Source organism: Canis lupus, chromosome 12 (assembly GCF_011100685.1).
Source record: "Canis lupus familiaris isolate Mischka breed German Shepherd chromosome 12, alternate assembly UU_Cfam_GSD_1.0, whole genome shotgun sequence".
In the NCBI taxonomy this organism is placed as follows: domain Eukaryota; kingdom Metazoa; phylum Chordata; class Mammalia; order Carnivora; family Canidae; genus Canis; species Canis lupus.
In genome coordinates, this window is record NC_049233.1 from 48,281,667 (window position 1) to 48,300,359 (window position 18,693).

The following is an 18,693-nucleotide window of genomic DNA, read 5'->3' on the forward strand; positions in this document are numbered from 1 at the left end:
TACAATGAATCTGCAATCTGGAAGAGAACCCTTTACCAGAACCAAACTATGCTGGCAGCCTGATCTCAGACTTCCAGCCTCTGGACTGTGAGAAATAACCAGCCCAATCTATGGTATATTGTTACAGCAGTTTGAAGTAACTTCTGGGTGGGGGGAGGAGAGAAGAGGGTTATGCTGGAATACTTTTGTGATCCTAATTTATAAAACAAGGAATAAAACACAACAATACATAAATATATTTTTTAAAGTAAAAAAAAAAAAAAACAGGACTACCTGAAAATTTAAAATAAAAAGATTAAGGATCACAGAAGATAATTTTAAACATGTCTGATTCCTCACATCCAACTCTGAATTATCAGCCTTTTAAGTCAAGTAAATATCTTTTGAGGATAGAATTTGAGGGATTCCTAGCAAGGGATGTGATCTGTGGCTTTCTCCTGCCTGGGCTAAAAAGAGCCCCAAGATGAAAGAGCCCCAAGATGAAGACCGAAAATTAACAAATCGTGAGAGGAGCACACACCACAGAAATCTGTGAAAATCCTAGAGACAAAGGAATCACCAGCCCCAGGTGACATGCCTGGCCTTCTTGGACCATTAGGAGCTAAGGAGGCAGGGAGGCTTTCCCCAGTTATTTAGTGCAGAGAACTAGAAACCTCTATAAAACTGATGCAGTGCATAAAGAATACATATTTTCCCTTGTGTTGCACTCCAACCAGAGCTGAGCCCCAATGAGCCAATAACGAAAAATAAGAACAAGAGAGCCCATAAAGAAAGGAAAAAGAATCAAACTGACTGACTTAGACTTCTCATCTTCAACAATAGAGCCAAATGACAACAAAAAAGAAAACAAATGTACCTCAAAAATTCTATACTCAAGACATGATTAACCTTTCAGGAAAAAGACAGATGTACAAATTAAGAGTAATAACCTATGCTATCATTGAGGAACTTACTCAAAAAATAGTTGAGAGAAAAATAAGATATGATTATCCAGAAAACAAACGAATCCGAACAAGAAACAGAAAATAAGAGAAAGAGAAAATTGGTAGGCGATTAATCTTGGAATAAATAAATGCTACTAAATTTAAACTAGATGACAAACTGGATATATGCAGTACAACAGCCAAAAAAATATATTGTTGAATTAAAAGGAATATCTAGGGTTTAAGACAAATTCTAAAAACCAGCTTTTTAAAGTAAAACTATTAAGATGTTTTAGTAATATACATAGGGTTGAGTTGGGGAAAATTTCTGGTAAATACTCCAATAAAACTTAGGGTGGGGAAGGTAGTGAGAATAAAAACATTGCAAGGATTTCATCTGGAGAAACAGAGAAAGGTAAAGCATTAGAAAGTATTCCATGTTTCTTATGTAATGAGGGGAGAGTGAAGCGACCATCTTGGTAAGGGAAATAGTTGGTATCTTAATTTCAAATAATAGAGAAACATGTATCTAATTATGAATATAGGGAAAGGAAAGGTAACCACTAATACAATAAAAAAGTATCATATAATTCCTAAGTTAACAAGGAGAAAAATGCAATGAATACTAATGTGATCAAAGTTTTTTTAAAAGGAAAAAAATGCTAGCAGGTAAAATAAGTAATAAACTTAAATTACAGTAGAAAGAATAAAATCAAATACCTTAACATATTAATTTTGAATTACCTAAAATCTCTTGTTATAGACAAGAGACTAAAGAGCGAGGTAAGTAAAACCAAACACATTTTTAAGAATGAACTTAAAACAAAGTAACAGAATTTCTCCAACTAAGAATTTGGTTTAATATTTAAAAAGAATAACTATATTGACCATATACAAATCACAGGTTATCACTACATTCTTAAAATATATCTACAAAATTCAGTAAGATGGCAGCAAAACACAGAGCATGTGGCTTTTCAAGTTTCTTCTAGTTTGCTCATTTGGAGCTAAGTGCTAGCGATATGAGGGAAACTCACCATAGTGAAAGTTGTGGAAAATGCCAGATAGAAAAGTAAGGGGAGAAGAGGTTCACTAGCATTCTAAAATTCTTGTATCCTCAGCCTGGAAACCAAGAAAACCCTAGAAAAGTTATCTAATTTGATTGTAAAAAAAAATTGTCTTTCATTAGCCATCTAGATGAACTAGATGTTAGTTCAACACCTGACATCTACCGTATCACATCGGTGCATTATCCACTGATTTCATAAAAAGCACTAGTCATCTAATATGCACAGTTGCACTATCAATGTGTAACAATGACTGGTCCCTGCATATGTGTGATCATGTATTTCCTATGTCCCAAAGTCAGAGGATCTTAGCATGATAGTTGTAGTCATGAACTACCACAGTGAAACAAAAAAATAAATGGGCAAAAAAACACCCAACAAATTCAAGGAAAAAGAAAGCATAAGAAGCAGTATTAGTATCAAACTAGAAGGAATTTAGAGTTAAAAGCAGTAAAAATAATAAAGAGGTACATGATATAATGGCAGAAGGCATGATTTGAGAGGCAGAAATATTAACTTTAAAATCTGCACATATCAAACAGCATAGGATCTAAATATAAAAGGTATGCAAAGAGAACGTGGTTATAATATAAGGCTTCAAAACATCTCTTATACAGAACTAGTAAAATGAGTATAGGAATTCACTAATTCAGTTTTTAAAAACATACAATTTAATAAATACAAAGAAAATGTTACATTCCTCAAATAGTGTAATATTGTTGTCAGTATGTCCAAGGAAGATCTAGAAAAGTCAACACATACTAAAGACACAGTTAACAAAATAAAAAAATTTAAGTCAAGATTTTACAAGCTATATTTTCTAATTAAAATTCAGTGAAAACAGGATAAAAACAAAAGGCAACAAAATGTGCCTGGTTAAAAAGATAAAAGTTTTTTCTTTTTGAAATTATACCATAGGAGTATGACAATATTTAAACTTTGACAGGTCAATCACAAAGTTCCACCTTTCACAGATTAATCCTAAACCCTGATATTTTCCAATCACAGGCTTCAAAAAGCAACTTTTATTTATCCTTACAAGTTTAAGTAACAGCCTTAGACATCACCACCTGTCATACAAGCATTTGTATTTTGTTAAGTTCCAGTATGCCATACGTCAGACGCATGATTATTTACGTGATTTAGAATATTTAAAGACTATTTTTAAATGGATTTCAAATCTATTTTTCCTCATTATATCTCAAATTCAGTTATCCCAGATTGTTCTTACTCACTTGATAGTTTTTTCCACTATACTGCAGCCTTTAAAAAGGTGAAGATGTTCCTTCCTCATAAGGAAGAAGAACATAAAAAGCTCTGAAGTGATTCATGCCTTGTAGAAGTGTTTGTGAATTGTTCCATAATAAGTAAAAGCCTATTTGATAGAAAATTACCAAAATTAATTTTATAACATTGTTGTGATAACTGTAATTCAGAAATTCAATTTAGAAAATATTCACTGAATATACTCCAGTGCCTGGCAAATAGGAAAAAACAAATGAATGAATGTTCAACAAGGAAAGAGTCAGCAAAGAAGTACAGGAGGCAAGCTTCTCAGATATTATACTCTTGCTACAAGGTGTGTATTGCTCCAGGTAGTATCTGACTTCTGAAATCATGTGCAACATTTTATGCATACATTCCTCAGACTACATTTTATAACACTGACATATTTAAATAATATAAACGCATCTTTAAAAAACATAAAATGTTCTACATTTGGGATCTGTTTACTGATTACTCATGGTTAGACTCATGTTGTATATTCACAGTCAGAATACCAGTTAAATGAAACACACGATGCCTATTTTCCCTTCACTGCTAATGTTAATTTTGATAAGCCAGTCATAGGGTTATCCAATTTATCAACTGAGTAAATACTATTCTTCCCCGTGTAAATTAGAAGCAATCCATAGAAAGACATTTCACAACCATAAAAATATCCTGTTTCTCACAAAAATTTTTCTCCTGGACTTAGCATCCATTGATTATTCTTGCTTGAGCCAATCTTCACTATGATGGTGGCAAAATGTTTTCCACCTCCAAGATTCCTTCCACATTTACCAGTGAGCATTCTACTTTACACAAGACTATCTTTTCTCCTCATTTATTATCAGCATCAGCTCATGGGTTCCTATTTTTGCCAAGGTTTATAATTTATTACAACCCTTCATTGTTTTGTGCTGCTCACACAGTCCTATATTTGGCCATTAGGAGTCACTTTTACTTAGCTCTCGTATCCTTTCAACATGCCCCCAACTTTTTTCCTCTTTTATTTTTGACCACTTTCTTACCTTCTGGCATAAGAAGATGTTCTAGGGTCATCCTCCAATTTCTCTGCCTAGCCCTAGAATAAGCCATTTCTTTGAAGATATTTGATTCTTGTTAGTGGGAAAGGGGATTAGAAAGCAGCATCTTGGTGCTGGATATATTCATTATAATTGAGGCATCTGCTTCTGGGTTTTGCCAGTAGACGGAGCTAGGAAAAGTGTTTACATATGTGTCCCACCCACATACATACAAATATACATATTTATATATGTCTATATATGCTTATATATTTGTATATTATACACATATATACATATTTGACTATTTTAAAAATTCAAATCCATTCTACAGGATTCTTCACTGCCTTCTTCTATTCCATATTACTGTCTTCCTCTTTCCTCAATGAGAACCCTGACTCCCAAAATGAGTACTCATTTGTTCAATTCCTAACACCTGTAAAACAGTCTTACATTTCTACAACCATTACACTGCGAGTAACAAATCTACTAAAAAAAAAGTTCAAAATTTTAGAGTCCTCTCCATCTCATCCCTCCAGAGGGTCTACAGTCGAATATTATGTTACCTAAATTTTCCCCCACACCCTGAATATGATTGATTCAAAGTAGGAATTTAACTAGCATTTGTTTAATCTATACAACTTCCCCAGAGGTATCTAAGTGACAAGGTTCTTCTCATAACATTAAAGCTAACTTAGAGAAATTGTAATTAATGAAAATATACATTAGATTAGAGCAAAAAACACAAGTAAAAGGTTCTCATTGTAAGGAATAATTTAAAATTAATAAATATAAAAGTTAAACTCCAAAGAACAAAATGATAAAACTAAGATGACACCAACATCTCTTTTAAATTAATAAGCGAAAAGGAAGTAATTTGACTTCAGAGTGAGGTCATCTGCAGATATTTTGAAACCACATGATCCTTTCCTTTTCTCCCACTAGTAACTCACAGGCACTTTGACTATGATACTTATTTTTGGTAAGTGGACTGGGAAAGATTTTCTGTGAAGTAGGGAGGAAGAAACCAAAGAGTAAACAGGAATTAGTAATACCTACTATAGAAAGCTAGGCAGAGGAACTAAAAAGTCAGCTGTAACTCCTCCTTTCCTCTCCTAGCCCACACTGGAAATAAAATATAATCAAGAATTTAATACAGAAATTACCTAAAAGCCTAAAATCCAAGGAAGCATTTGTCTTAAAAAAATAATAATAATAAGTTTAGGTGATGAGAATATTTCAAATAAGGTAACTAAAGCAGTTACCATGGGCCATTTGCTAGAAGATGAAAATAGCCATTATTACATACCAAAAAAAAAAAAAAAAAAAAAACCTACCAACTATATGCCAAATAGCTTAGTCATTTAATATGTAATAAAGTTGACTATATTAGTATTTTCCCCTAATTTCACTTATTTAAAATAATTTTTATTGACATATAAATAAAATTTATGCATTTCATTCCAAAATAGAGCAAAGGAAGAAGAGGAAAAAACAAAAGAAAAAGACCCTGCTCAGCAAAGAAATGACTTTTTCCCCCATACAGTCTATTAGCTATATTCTTGCTGACTTAATCCTTTCTTATACAAGAACACTTTTTTCAACATTTCAAATATTTTACCACTCTAATTTCCTTCTTAAAAATAAAAACACTAGCTCAAATAAGCATAAGAAATAGAACTAATCAATGTTTTTAAATAAACCTGAGCAAAAGGAAAAAAAAAAAAAACCCACTCTCGGCAGAGTAAGATGTTTTCATATATTTTTCAATAGAAGGTGAAGTGAAATCATGTAGTTGATTCTACTAATTTCATTGTGCTTGCTAGGAAGCTGGCATTTCTCAACTTCAAGTGCACAAACCTAAGATGAAGATCAGAGCGCCTTAGCAGATGGAGAGGCCAAGTCCCCTTGAAGAAGGACCTAGCAACACTACCTCAAGCATATAGTATAAGTCTGCCACCAGCAAACAACCACCACAGGCCATATCTAGCCTAGCACCTGTTTTTGTAAATAAAGTTTTATTAGAAACAGCCACACTCATTCATTTATATATTGTCTGACTGCCTTTGCACTAGAATGGCAGAATTAAGTAACTGAGACAAGACTGTATGGCCTGCAAAAAAAATCTGACCTTTTATTAAAAAGATGTGCTGACTTTTGCTGTAAATCTTCATCAAATTATTCTTCAAAACACTAGCAGTGCTTGCTAGGTGATTATGCACTGGAAAAAAGAAATAGACCAGTCAGGAACTCAGACACTTTAAACAGACATTAATTACCAGGGACGTAAAGTGCCATCATGGTCTCTCAGAGAGCTTAGGGTGGTCTGGTGATAAATCAGTTTCCGGCTCAAGTTTAAATCTAAATAGAATAGTATGTCCACGGATGCAACCTGTGGTTACTTTCCAGTTCCTGAAAGTATAATTGGAACAGAAATATTTGGAAACTGGAAGAATTTCCACCTTGGCTCTCTGACCCAGGGCATAAGCATCACTATATTAGGAAAGCCAAATGAAAGCCCCTAGAATTTGCTCTCCCTGCCAAGGATGAAAAGCAAAAGGAATAATACATCCATATCCCCACGATAGGTGCAAAGATTAGTGACACTATCCAAGACTTAAAAGGATGTTGGAGTGATAAAAATCAATCATATATCATTTAAATTTACCTGGTTAGCCTATTCAGAAGGTGGGTGATTGTGAAGAGTGATTATAAACTACCATAATTTAAACAGGTTGTGACACCAAATGCTGCAGCTGTTCCAGACGTGCTATCTTTAATGAAGCAAATCAACACAATCTGAAATCTTACATACAACTACAAGATGGCAAATATATTGTCTCTATGTTAAGTGAGGTACTATCAGAAGATATTTGCTTTTGCCTGGTATGATCAACAGCATAATTCATGGCCATCAACTCTTCTGCTTTTTGCCATGGTATAATTCATAGAGGCAGTGGTCCTGTTTTCTTAATAGTTAATATATACTTAGTATTTACTGTATGACATGAAGTGGATTAAATGTATGTACTTTCTCATTAAATTTATAGACACTTCTATTATCTACATCATACAGTTGTAGAAATGCAAGCAACACAAAGATTAAAAAACCTAAGAAAAGAAAAAAAAAAAAAAAAAAAACCTAAGAAAAGAGTGGCAAAGCTGAAACTGAAACCTTGGTGGTAAAATCTGGAGCCCCATTGCTTAAGAGGATCTACCATACTAAGTTTGATGAATAAAAGACCTACTTTGCTTGCAAATTTATCTATTCTTTTAGTTGACTGATATTTGGGTTGTTTCCACTTTTGGCTATTATGAATAATACTGCCAAGAAGATTCATGTATGGATTTTTATGTGGATATACGTTTTCATTTCTATTGTATATAGATCTGGAAGTAGACCTGCTCGGTCATATGATTAAGTCTATCTTTAACATTCTGAGGAACTGACACATAATGGCTGCACCAATTTACAATCTCAATATCAATGTTTGAGGACTCCAATTTCTCTATTACCTTGCCACCACTGAATATTATCTTTATTTTCTTCAGAGACAGTGATCACTCTGACATTACACAGAACAAAACACTGATCCATGACACTGATGACTCTGGACTTACGCTTATTAAAAATGAGGAGGAGGAAGCATAAAGTTCTTTAGATGCCTTAGTAAAACATATGTGAGACAGAAGATGAGAGAGAAAATCCACAAAAATTAAGGGGCCCATTACTGAAGTAAGATTTCTAGGAGTCCAATTGCCCAAGATCTGTCAGATAATCTCTCCAAGGTGAAAGACAAGTTACTACAGGTACTCCATTTACTACTAAAAAGGTGAGGGAGAGGGGGAGATGGGGACACACTGCTTGACAGGCATTTTAAGTTGGGATCAGAACAAAAGAAGGCTCTATAACAAATCCAGTTTGTAGTATAAACTGTTTTACTACTTGAACCTTATAACTCAGTATATCCATTATCTAAGAGCTTTGGGCAAGCCCCCACAAGAAAACCATATTAGTCTTCAGGGTTTTAGAGCAAAATCATGCCATTTCCTAAAGATCATTATTCTTTTGAGAAACAGATCCTAGCTTGTTATTGGACCTTGAAAGACACTGAAGGCCTGATCATAGGAAACAAATAACCACATGATGACTTCAGTTGCCCATGATGAAAGGAGCTCTATTTAACCCACTAAGCCATGAAGTGTAGGGACAGCTGAAACAAACTATTCAGCAGTAAAAATGCTACATAAGACGGGCACCTGGGTGGCACACTCAGTTAAGCCTCTGACTCTTTTGATTTCAGCTCAGGTCATGATCTCAAGGTTGTGGGACTGAACCTCTTATATCAGGCTCCACACTGGGTATGAAGCCTGCTGAAGATTCTCTTTCTCCCCTTCTCAAGAGGGAGGGAGGGAGGGAGGCAGGGAGGGAGAAATTGGTGTAGAAATTTTGATTTGCAAATAAGAATACTTTTATATCAAGGAACACAAGAATGTCCCACTAAATTGGAAATTGAAACTGCTAGTTGACCGTTTTGTGCTTCTCATATAACTGAACCAACAAGTGAAAAGAAAGAAAAAGAGACAGAAATTGATTATTGACTAGAGTGACCAATTGTATTACCAAAGAAAAGTTGGACTGCTGCTACAGAAACCATTAGGAAGGACTATGTCTGGAACCTAGGGTGCTCTGCCTCTTATCCATATCTTCCATATCCAAGAGTAAAAGTTAATGGAAAACTATATGAACAAACAATAAACAAAGGTAAAACCACTGAGGATCAGACCTACCAGTATTAAAGGTTTTTGTGTCACCCCACCAAGTAAAAAGCCTGGATCATCTCAGAACAAAGGAAAAATGAAATGGACAGTGGAAAAAGAAAGCTTCAGCTATGAGGTCTCATGACCAGTGTCAGGACTGCTGATGTTGACTAAGTTAATGATTCAATCATCAAGTAATAGATATTTGCATGGAACTGTGACTGAATTTGAGGAGTGATCAACACTGCCCAGAGATAGATATCACGACTATCTTCTAGAAATGGGTAAATGATTGAAACCCTATATCCCTACACTTTGAATTAGTAAGAGAATATATGCATCTCAAGTCAAAGAATACTTTTGCTGTTCTCTGGAAATTCAAGAATGTGTAGAATCGAATGTACAATAAGTAACTACAGAAGTACACTGTGCTAATACTAAGCTATGGTCACTTGTTTCAAACTCACCCTCCATGCTCCAATATGTTATTCTTAAACTCCTGGTAAACTCCTGGTGGGTGAGACTAAAGAAGAAAGAAAGGACCTACTCTCTCCTTTGTTTGCACATAAGTTTTCTACCCCTGGGTGACAATTGATTCCAATAGTAACAGCTGGCTCTATTAAAGTTTTTCCCATAGTCCTAAAACTAGCTTCACGGGGCCCCCTCTGAAAAATCAGCACCTGCTAGCCAGTAAGTTTACCCTTCCTCCGATGTCAAAATTCAGAGCCATAAGATCTATCCTCCAAGATCTTAAGGCAACAACACCACCAGCTGGCAGTGACCTTCTAATGAGTTCCAGGAGCCCCCTGCAAGCTTTTATGTTTTAATAATTCACCTTCATTCCTTTGTTCCTTACATGGTATGTGCTTCCTACAGTTACTATCTCTTTTTTTTTCTTAAAGATTTTATTTATTCATGAGAGACACAGAGAGAGAGAGAGAGAGAGAGAGAGAGAGAGAGAGAGAGAGGCAGAGACACAGGCAGAAAGAGAGAAGCAGGCTCCATGCAGGGAGCCCGATGCGGGACTCGATCCTGGGACTCCAGGATCACGCCCCCAGCCAAAGGCAGACACTCAACCGCTGAGCCAACAAGGGATCCCTACTATCTCTTAAACACTTCTTTGCCTTCTCCCCTTTTCAGTTCTTTAGTAACTACAATTCTTTATATTAAATTAATTCTGTTAAAATAATTGCTGTGGATTTTGTTTTTTACTAGACCCAAACCGATATATCTATTAATATCACATAACTATATGTGAATATAAAATCAAACAAGAAAGTTGAATAGTAGGTCTGAGTTCAGTTTCAAACCTCTAAGATAATCTTGTATCTCAACAGACTGGACCCACTTGTAAAAGACACCATTTATATTAGTAGCAACTTCCTAGAAACATATATGAAGACATAGAAACCTCAAAAGATTAATATAGTTAAAAAAAGAGAGAGAGAGAGACATTGAGTATTTTTCATCTGCCTATTATAGGTAATACTTCAATATAATTCTTATATACACACCTTTTGGTATTTTTATTTGTTTATATGTACATTTCACCATTTAATATTTCTTGAGTGTCTATCATATACAAGTCACCACACCAGATACCAGAAATACAACTATGTAGAAGGCAAGATCTCTCCTTTCACAAAACTCGAAGCATACTTCCTCAGGATATATGCTACCTTACTACCAGAAGAGTTGTGCCATTTTGCATTCCTATCAAACGGAAGACGGAAGTGCCTATTTGCGCACACCCTAATCAACCCAATCAAAATATCTGCCAAAGTGACAGATGAAAAATTAAGCTTCATTGTTGTTTTAGAATGTATTTTCTTTATTAGGAAGAGGAAACATCTTTATCTTTTCACAGAAAAGTGCAGCTTCATTCAGAGCACTTTCCCCCTGACTTGATTAAACAGGGCACACTTTTTGTTTTTTAAAGATTTTATTTATTCATGACAGACACAGAGAGAGTGAGAGGCAAAGACACAGGCAGAGGGAGAAGCAGTCTCCATGCAGAGAGCCTGACATGGGACTCGATCCCAGATCTCCAGATCACACCCTGGGCTGCAGGCGGAGCTAAACCACTGAGCCACCTGGGCTGCCCGAGGGCATACTTTTAATCCATGATATAACCACACAGGCTACTGAGGTTAAATTAATAACTATAACTACCAAAATGACAAAAATAAACATTTATTAGATTCTATGCTACATTCTTCACATGTATCATTTTATTTAATCCCTACCAAACCTCAAAAAGCAGTATTATTTTTCCATTTTAACCCAAGAGGTTGAAATTGCAAAGTCTATAATGGCAGAACCCACATTTACTTTGTTAACTCCTGCAATTTTATAGAGAAGCAGCAAATTTTCACATCAAATCTATGAGATAAGAACTATGACTAAGGGAATTTTAGAGATTAGGAAGCTTAGAAAGATCAAGTAACAAGAAAGTATGTAACAGTAATAAGAAATGACTGGAGCTAGGAGTTGATTCTGTGCAGTCTTGGCCAAGAACCCATGTCCTTAACGATTAGACCTGTGTTTAACCACTATATAATATTGCCAAGGCTATTTTAAAATATTTGTTACAAAAATTCTACAAATAAAACTTTTGTGGCTTTATTATGTTCTTGTTCTCCAGGTGTTTAACAATTTATGATTAATTACATTAATAAGCTGAAGATATATGCATTTTAAAAGGGAAAAATTAACAGGGATTAGGATCAAATGAGAAATAATTCACATAGAAAATAGAATTTACACAGTTCAGCAAACAAAAGAATTCAGGAGAGACAAAAAGGAAATATGGACTTTTAAACCTATTTTAATTAAAACAAAAAAGACAGGAAACATTTAAATGCTTACCATGCACCATCTGTTCTATTTTACATATATTAGCTCATTTAATCCTTTTAAATCTTATGAAGTTGATTTCTATTTTATGAATGAAGAATATGAGCCACAGAAAAAAGGAATGTGTCACACAGTTAATAAGGATATTTAAATCCAGGCAGTATAACTCTAGAATCTGTCATCTAAACTACTATGCTATACAAATAATAAGTTTGTACTATGCACTATAAGCCATTAACATTGTACGCAAGGGTTTGCACTTTCCAGAATAGACCTCTGTAATCCTAGCTTTTGACACAATGACCACAGTTTGGTTGCAGGTAAGTTAATATAAATATGACATTTTTAAAAAAACAGATAGCTCTCAGATGAAAATCTATATTGTATGTCTATAAAATTCAATACAATGCAAATAGCTAATATATACAAAAATTATTTTAGGCCATGATAAATCAAAGTTAATATACCCCAAATTTTCAGAAATGATACTAAAAGGAGTTTTAAAAAGCAAAGTTTAGATTTTAATGCCATCTAAAGGGCATTTAACACGTACGTTTTTCTATTTGTATTAAATTTTAATCTAACAAGAATCTATACTATACCCACTTTATTACAGCAGCTGAGTAAGACTCAAAACAATATTTTGAAACATAAGACTTCATTGAAGAAAAAAAAACTGAAGACATTTTTAAGGCCTAGTACTTAAATTTTGTTAAAACATTCCACTCCATCCTAAGCTTTAGATTACATTAGCTTTTAGATTTAGAAATATTTAGAAGTACAATCAAGAAAGGAAATCAGTTTGTCTCATAGTATTTTAATATCTTAGTACCACTTCACTGGTCACATGCTATGATTCTTAGAATTTAGAGATATGGCTACTCTCCTTTCAAACTATTACAGGCATATTTCTTAAAATGCTCTCTAACATACAACATTTAACAAAGCATTAAATAAAAGCTCACTCATTTAGTGAAAACTACTGTAATACCTAATTCTTTACATTAAGAAAAGCTTATTACTCTGGCTAACTTAATAATACATATGTTTTATGTAATAGTTATCACACCATATTTCAAATTAAATATTCTATTTTTGAAAACTGACATCTACATTACATAAATAAATTATGTACCTATGCAAATGTACCTCGCACATTCCTATCATAAAATGACCTTAAGTGCTGACATGGTGGTGTGTTTTAAAGATGCACCAGAATCAAAAATAATTCCTTTTTTTTCCTGTAAGAAGACATTTAAAAAGAGGTAAAATTTTAAAAGAAGAAAATATACTTAAAAACATACTAAGAACAAAGCAAAACTGGGATGACAAACTACTAAACTGAATTACATTTTGCTATATTTAACTGCAGTAGAAAACTGCAAGAAAAATTATTACTTCATTTTTGCTACTTAGAAAATGGACATTCAATATAGAACCTCATATAGTTTCTCGGTGCTAAGATTTATGATCTGTAAAAAGGAAAATGAAGTAATTTTTCAAAACTCAACAAAACATCAATAAAACACACACAAAGCCCTATGACCCAGCAATTGTACTACCAGACATTTACTCCAATCATACAAATGTAGTGATCCAAAGGGGTACCTGCACCCCAAAGTTTATAGTAGCAATGTCCACAACAGCCAAACTGTGGAAAGAGGCCAGATGCTCACTGAAATGAATGAATAAAGAAGATGTGATACACATACACACACACACACACACACACACACAATGGAATATGACTCAGCCATCAAAAAATGATGTGGATAGAACTAGATGGCATTATGCCAAGTGAAATAAGTCAATCAGAGAAAGACAATTATATGATCTCGTAATTGGAATTTAAGAAACAAAAGAGAGGAGTATAAAGGAAGGGAGGGAAAAATAAACCAAGATGAAATCAGAGAGAGACAAACCATAAGAGACTCTTAATCATAGGAAACAAACTGAGGGATGCTGGAGAGGAGGGGGGTGGGGGAGTGGGGTAACTGGATGATGGACACTAAGGAGGGCACTTTATGTAATGAGCAATGGGTATTATATAAGACTGATGAATCACTGAACTCTACCTCTGAAACTAATAATACATTATATGTTAATTAATTGAATTTAAATAAAAACACACACACAAGGGCTTACACTGCTTGAGTATTATAAACACATCATCAGATAAAATAGGAAATTAAGTAATAAAGCAATGTAAAATTTTTATTTCATCTTTGGAATCATATTTCCAAAGAACTACATTCATCTATGTCTTTTAAGGAGAAAAAAAAAGATGCAGGCAGCCTACCAGAATCCCTCAGCCTCCAACTATTTTAGAAGTGAGGCAGTCTTCTAAACAGCAATTTCAGAGAACACATCAAGTCTACACTCAGCTTGCATAACTATTGATGGACAGGTTCCACAGCAAGTTGGCAACTCAGAATATCCGCATACCAGATACTTTGTTGGGAAGAATGATCTTGAATTTAGTACTTTTCAATACTTATCCAAAGATTTTATATATATATATTTTGGGGGCAGTTTTAAAAACTTGATTGATAATATATTATTATTATTATTATTAATTACTAGCATGTTAATATAAAACATTTATTGATGCTGTTGGTTAATAAACTTAATTGGTATCGATACTAGTATCAATAGTTATCCAAAAATTAAATAAGAGAAATAATATTTTTGAGTAAGTATTGGTAAGAAATAAACTCAAGATTATTCTGGGTTGCCAATGCTATTTCTTTAATCTTTGACATCAATTGATGGGGAAAAAAAAGTATATATATATATATATATCCCATATGATCCTATAAATAGTAAAAAATTTATCTATCTATCCTTGGATGAACTCAGACCAATACAGAGTAAAATACCCAAGCAACAGTATTTGGGGCCCCAGATAATTGTTCTAACTAAACTATACTTTGCTACTAAGTCAGAAACTCTTATTTAAGGATGTAAGATATTAAATATTCCATCTTATAAAAACTGACACTCATATGATTTATTAAACTCTCTCTCTCTCTTTTTTTTTTTTTTTTTTTTTTACTTAGGATTACACCACACTGCATAGTATCCTTTATCTAAAAATGCAGTTTCTTAAGAAACTTTATCTTCTGGAGTCTGGACTCAAATTAACTGATCATATATCCTTTGTTCCATTAAGCTATAAAAAGTAAATCTGTAGTTTACCTTTGCCAAGTAAATAAAAAGGATTTCATAGCATGTACTAGTAAACTTTTAATCTGTCAGTGTTGTTTACTTTTTCTTTATGATTTCCTTTATTAAACATTTCTTATTTTGGTGTTACATATTTACTTACATAAAAGGTCATAGAGATTTGTACAACAAGGTTTTGAGAAAATAACGAAAATATTCAGGCTAAAGCATCTTTTTATTCTAAAATCGCAACCAATAAAGTCATATAAAGAAGATCAACCAGTAAATGAAAAACAATGAACATTATGAAAAATCTTAATGAAAGTCAACAATTAAAATATGGAAAAATGTTTTTGTCAGGCAAATGCAAGTTTGAAGTAGTTTCTTTCAAAGCAAAAAAGGCTTACTTCAAAACATTTACTTATAATAACAATGATTATATCTTACATTTATAATTCATTTGACAGGAACTTTCAAGTAAAATCTATATTCACCTTTATAATTTAACAAAGTTCATTTTTTATATTAGAAATAACTGTACTTTTAAAGACCAAAATTTTTAAAGTTTAAAGGATAAGTACAAAATGTTAGTAGCTCTAATAGCTGAAAATTAGATGTATGGTATATACATATATTGTAAAATAAGATATTTTACTTTTGTGGGGGTAAAGTACATGTAAAGTATCCAGTAAACAGTGAAGTCTTATACAAATAGTATTATTTCATGTAAAATTGGTGGCAAAAGTGTATACTTACCCTTCTCCTCCCATTCTTGTTATCTTTAGGCGAAAATCCACAGAATTCAGACTGGGAGGCTTCCATTTCAAAATATCATCACATCGACCCGGTTTATATTTCTAAAATGAATTAAAATAACAATGGTTAATAAGAAGCTAAAAAGTTAAAAATAACAATTACTTTATACAGTATACTTTGTACTTTTTAAAACAAAAGTATAATTGATATACAATGTTGCATTAATATCAGGTGTACAACATAGAAGTTTGAAAATTTTACATATTCTACATACATGCTGCTCACCACAAAAAGTGCAGTTACCATCCATCATCACACACAGTTATTACAATAGACTATAGTCCTTATGCTGTATTTTTCATCCCTGTAACTTATTTATTTTATAATTGGAAGTTTGGGGCCCTCAATTTAAGCAAAATTTTATTTTTATTTTAAGCAAAATTATTACTTTTTTTCTGAATATGTTTTTATCTTCAACTGATGACTGAAGCTAGATATCTAACTTCTTAGTGATGGCCTTTCTCCTTTTCCTGACAAAGCATGCAGACCCTTGTTTGTAAAAATCCAGAAAAAGAATGAAACTGGTTATTCTCTCCAATCTTTTTATGACTTAAAGGAAGTTTGGTCAGTTTTTAAAATTGTTTTGTCTTGTTCAGCTTTACTGTGGGATAATTTACAATGAATAAAATTAATGAGTGAATTTTAACAAATGGATACAATCATGTAACCACTGTCAAAATCATGATATATACCATTCAATCACCCCAAAAAGTTTCCTCCTGACATGTACACTCAATTCCCTCCAAATCTCTGGCAACAGAGACCTTCTTTCTATTACCTTTCTATGTACGTTTCCTAGAAATCATAAGAAATTCTTAACAAAAGGTTCTGCACACCATCAGTGATCATACGTATATGAGTAGTTAGCTCCTTTTTATTACTGAATGGGATTCCATTTTATGTATATACAACAAATTGTTTATGCATTTACAGGCTGAGCATATTTGGGCTGTTCCCAGTTTTAGACTATTGTGAATGATGCTGCTCTGAACATTTGCACAGATGTGCTGTTCTAACTCTTGGGTAAATATTTAGGAGTAGAAAGATTGGGTCACATGGTAAATGTATATTTAACATTATAAGAAACTGTGAAATTGTTTTTAAAAAGTGGTTATAACGGTAGATCCCTTGGTGGCTCAGCGGTTTGGCATCTGCCTTTGGCCCAGGGCATAGTCCTGAAGTCCCAGGATCGAGTTCCCACATCAGGCTCCCTGCATGGAGCCTGCTTCTCCCTCTGCCTGTGTCTTTGCCTCTCTCTCTCTCTGTCTCTCATGAATAAAAAATAAATCTTAAAAAAAAAAGTGGTTATAACATTTTCCATTCCCACCAGTAATATATGAGAGGTCAGTTTGATCCATATCCACTCCAGAACTAGGTATTACCAGTCATTTTAAGTCAAAGGTATATTTCATAATTTTAATTTGCATTTCTCTAATGACAGATCTTAAAAATCTTTTAATGTGTTTGTGATTTGTGGATCTTCTTTGGTGATGTGTCTATTCAAAACTTTACCTTTGTTTTTACTGGGTTATCTCCTTTTATTGACTTGTAAGACTTGTTTATATATTTTGAATAAATAACCTTGGTTGGATGTATATACTGCAAATATTTTCTGCCAGTCTTTGTTCTGCCTTTTCATTTCCTTACTTAATTTCTTTTGAAGAGTAATTTTTTTTTACTTTAATGAAGCCAAAAATCAATTTTTTGCAGCCTTATTGAGCTATGAGAAAAAAATTTAAGATGTGCATGATCTTTTGATTATATGTATAAACTGTGAAATGATTACAATCAAGCTAATATATCTATCATCTCACATAATTTAATTTTTGGTATGTGGCAAAAGCATTTAAGATCTACTCTCTTAGCAAATTTCAAGTACACATAGTATTAACCATACTCAAACCATGGTCACATTAGGGCTCCAGAACTTAATTATGTAACGGAAAGTTTTTCCCTTTAAGCAATATCTTTCCTTCTCCCCTACCCCCAGTCTCTAGTAATCACCATCCTACTCTGTTATAATGTGTTCAACTTCTCTTTAAAAAAAGGGGGGGTGGGGAGAATCCCTGGGTGGCTCAGCGGTTTGGCGCCTGCCTTTGGCCCAGGGCGCGATCCTGGAGTCCCGGGATCGAGTCCCGCATCAGGCTCCCGGCATGGAGCCTGCTTCTCCCTCTGCCTGTGTCTCTGCCTCTCTCTCTCTCTCTGTGTCTATCATAAATAAATAAATAAATCTTTTTAAAAATTTTTTTTTCTAAAAAAAAAAAAAGATTCCCTTTATATATGAGATCATGTGATGTTTGTTACTGATATTAGCTTATTTCATTTAGCATAAAGTACTTCAGGTTCATCCATGTTGCCACAAATGTAGGATCTCCTTCTTTCCTTAAGACTAATATTCTACTGTGTGTGTGTGTGTGTGTGTATGTATGACCCATTTGAAGTTAATTTATTTATACAATATGAAATAAGGGACTGGGTACACTGGCAGGTGGGTATCAAATCGATACAGCACCATTTATTTCAAAGATTATCTTTTCTCATAGAGTTGCCTTGGCACCTTTGTCAAAAATCAGTTGTTTACAACTATAGATACAGGTCTATTCTCACTAATCTGTTGCACTGAACGTACCTTTCTTTCCAGTAATAACACTGTCTCGATTATTGTGGCTTTTTAATAAGTTTTGAAATCTGGTTGTGTAAGTCCTTAAACTTTGTTCTTCTTTTCCCAAACCCTCTTAACTAAGGTTGCATTTATATTTCCAAATAAATTTTAAAATCAGCTTGTCAATTTCTATGAAAAATAAATCTACTGGGATT

General features: G+C 33.5%; 1 protein-coding gene across 4 annotated transcripts in view; it reads right to left on the minus strand.

The window, feature by feature from the left end:
• RNGTT (RNA guanylyltransferase and 5'-phosphatase) overlaps positions 1-18,693 on the minus strand; it is a 362,370-nt gene that overhangs the window by 121,642 nt on the left and 222,035 nt on the right. For all 4 annotated transcript variants that reach the window (XR_005368010.1, XM_038554709.1, XM_038554708.1 and 1 more), the window contains exon 13: positions 15,817-15,917. Coding sequence is in view for 3 of the 4 variants with exons in the window: in XM_038554709.1 (XP_038410637.1) it covers positions 15,817-15,917 (101 nt within the window). In the remaining variant the exon portion in view is untranslated. The remainder of the gene's footprint in view (positions 1-15,816; positions 15,918-18,693) is intronic.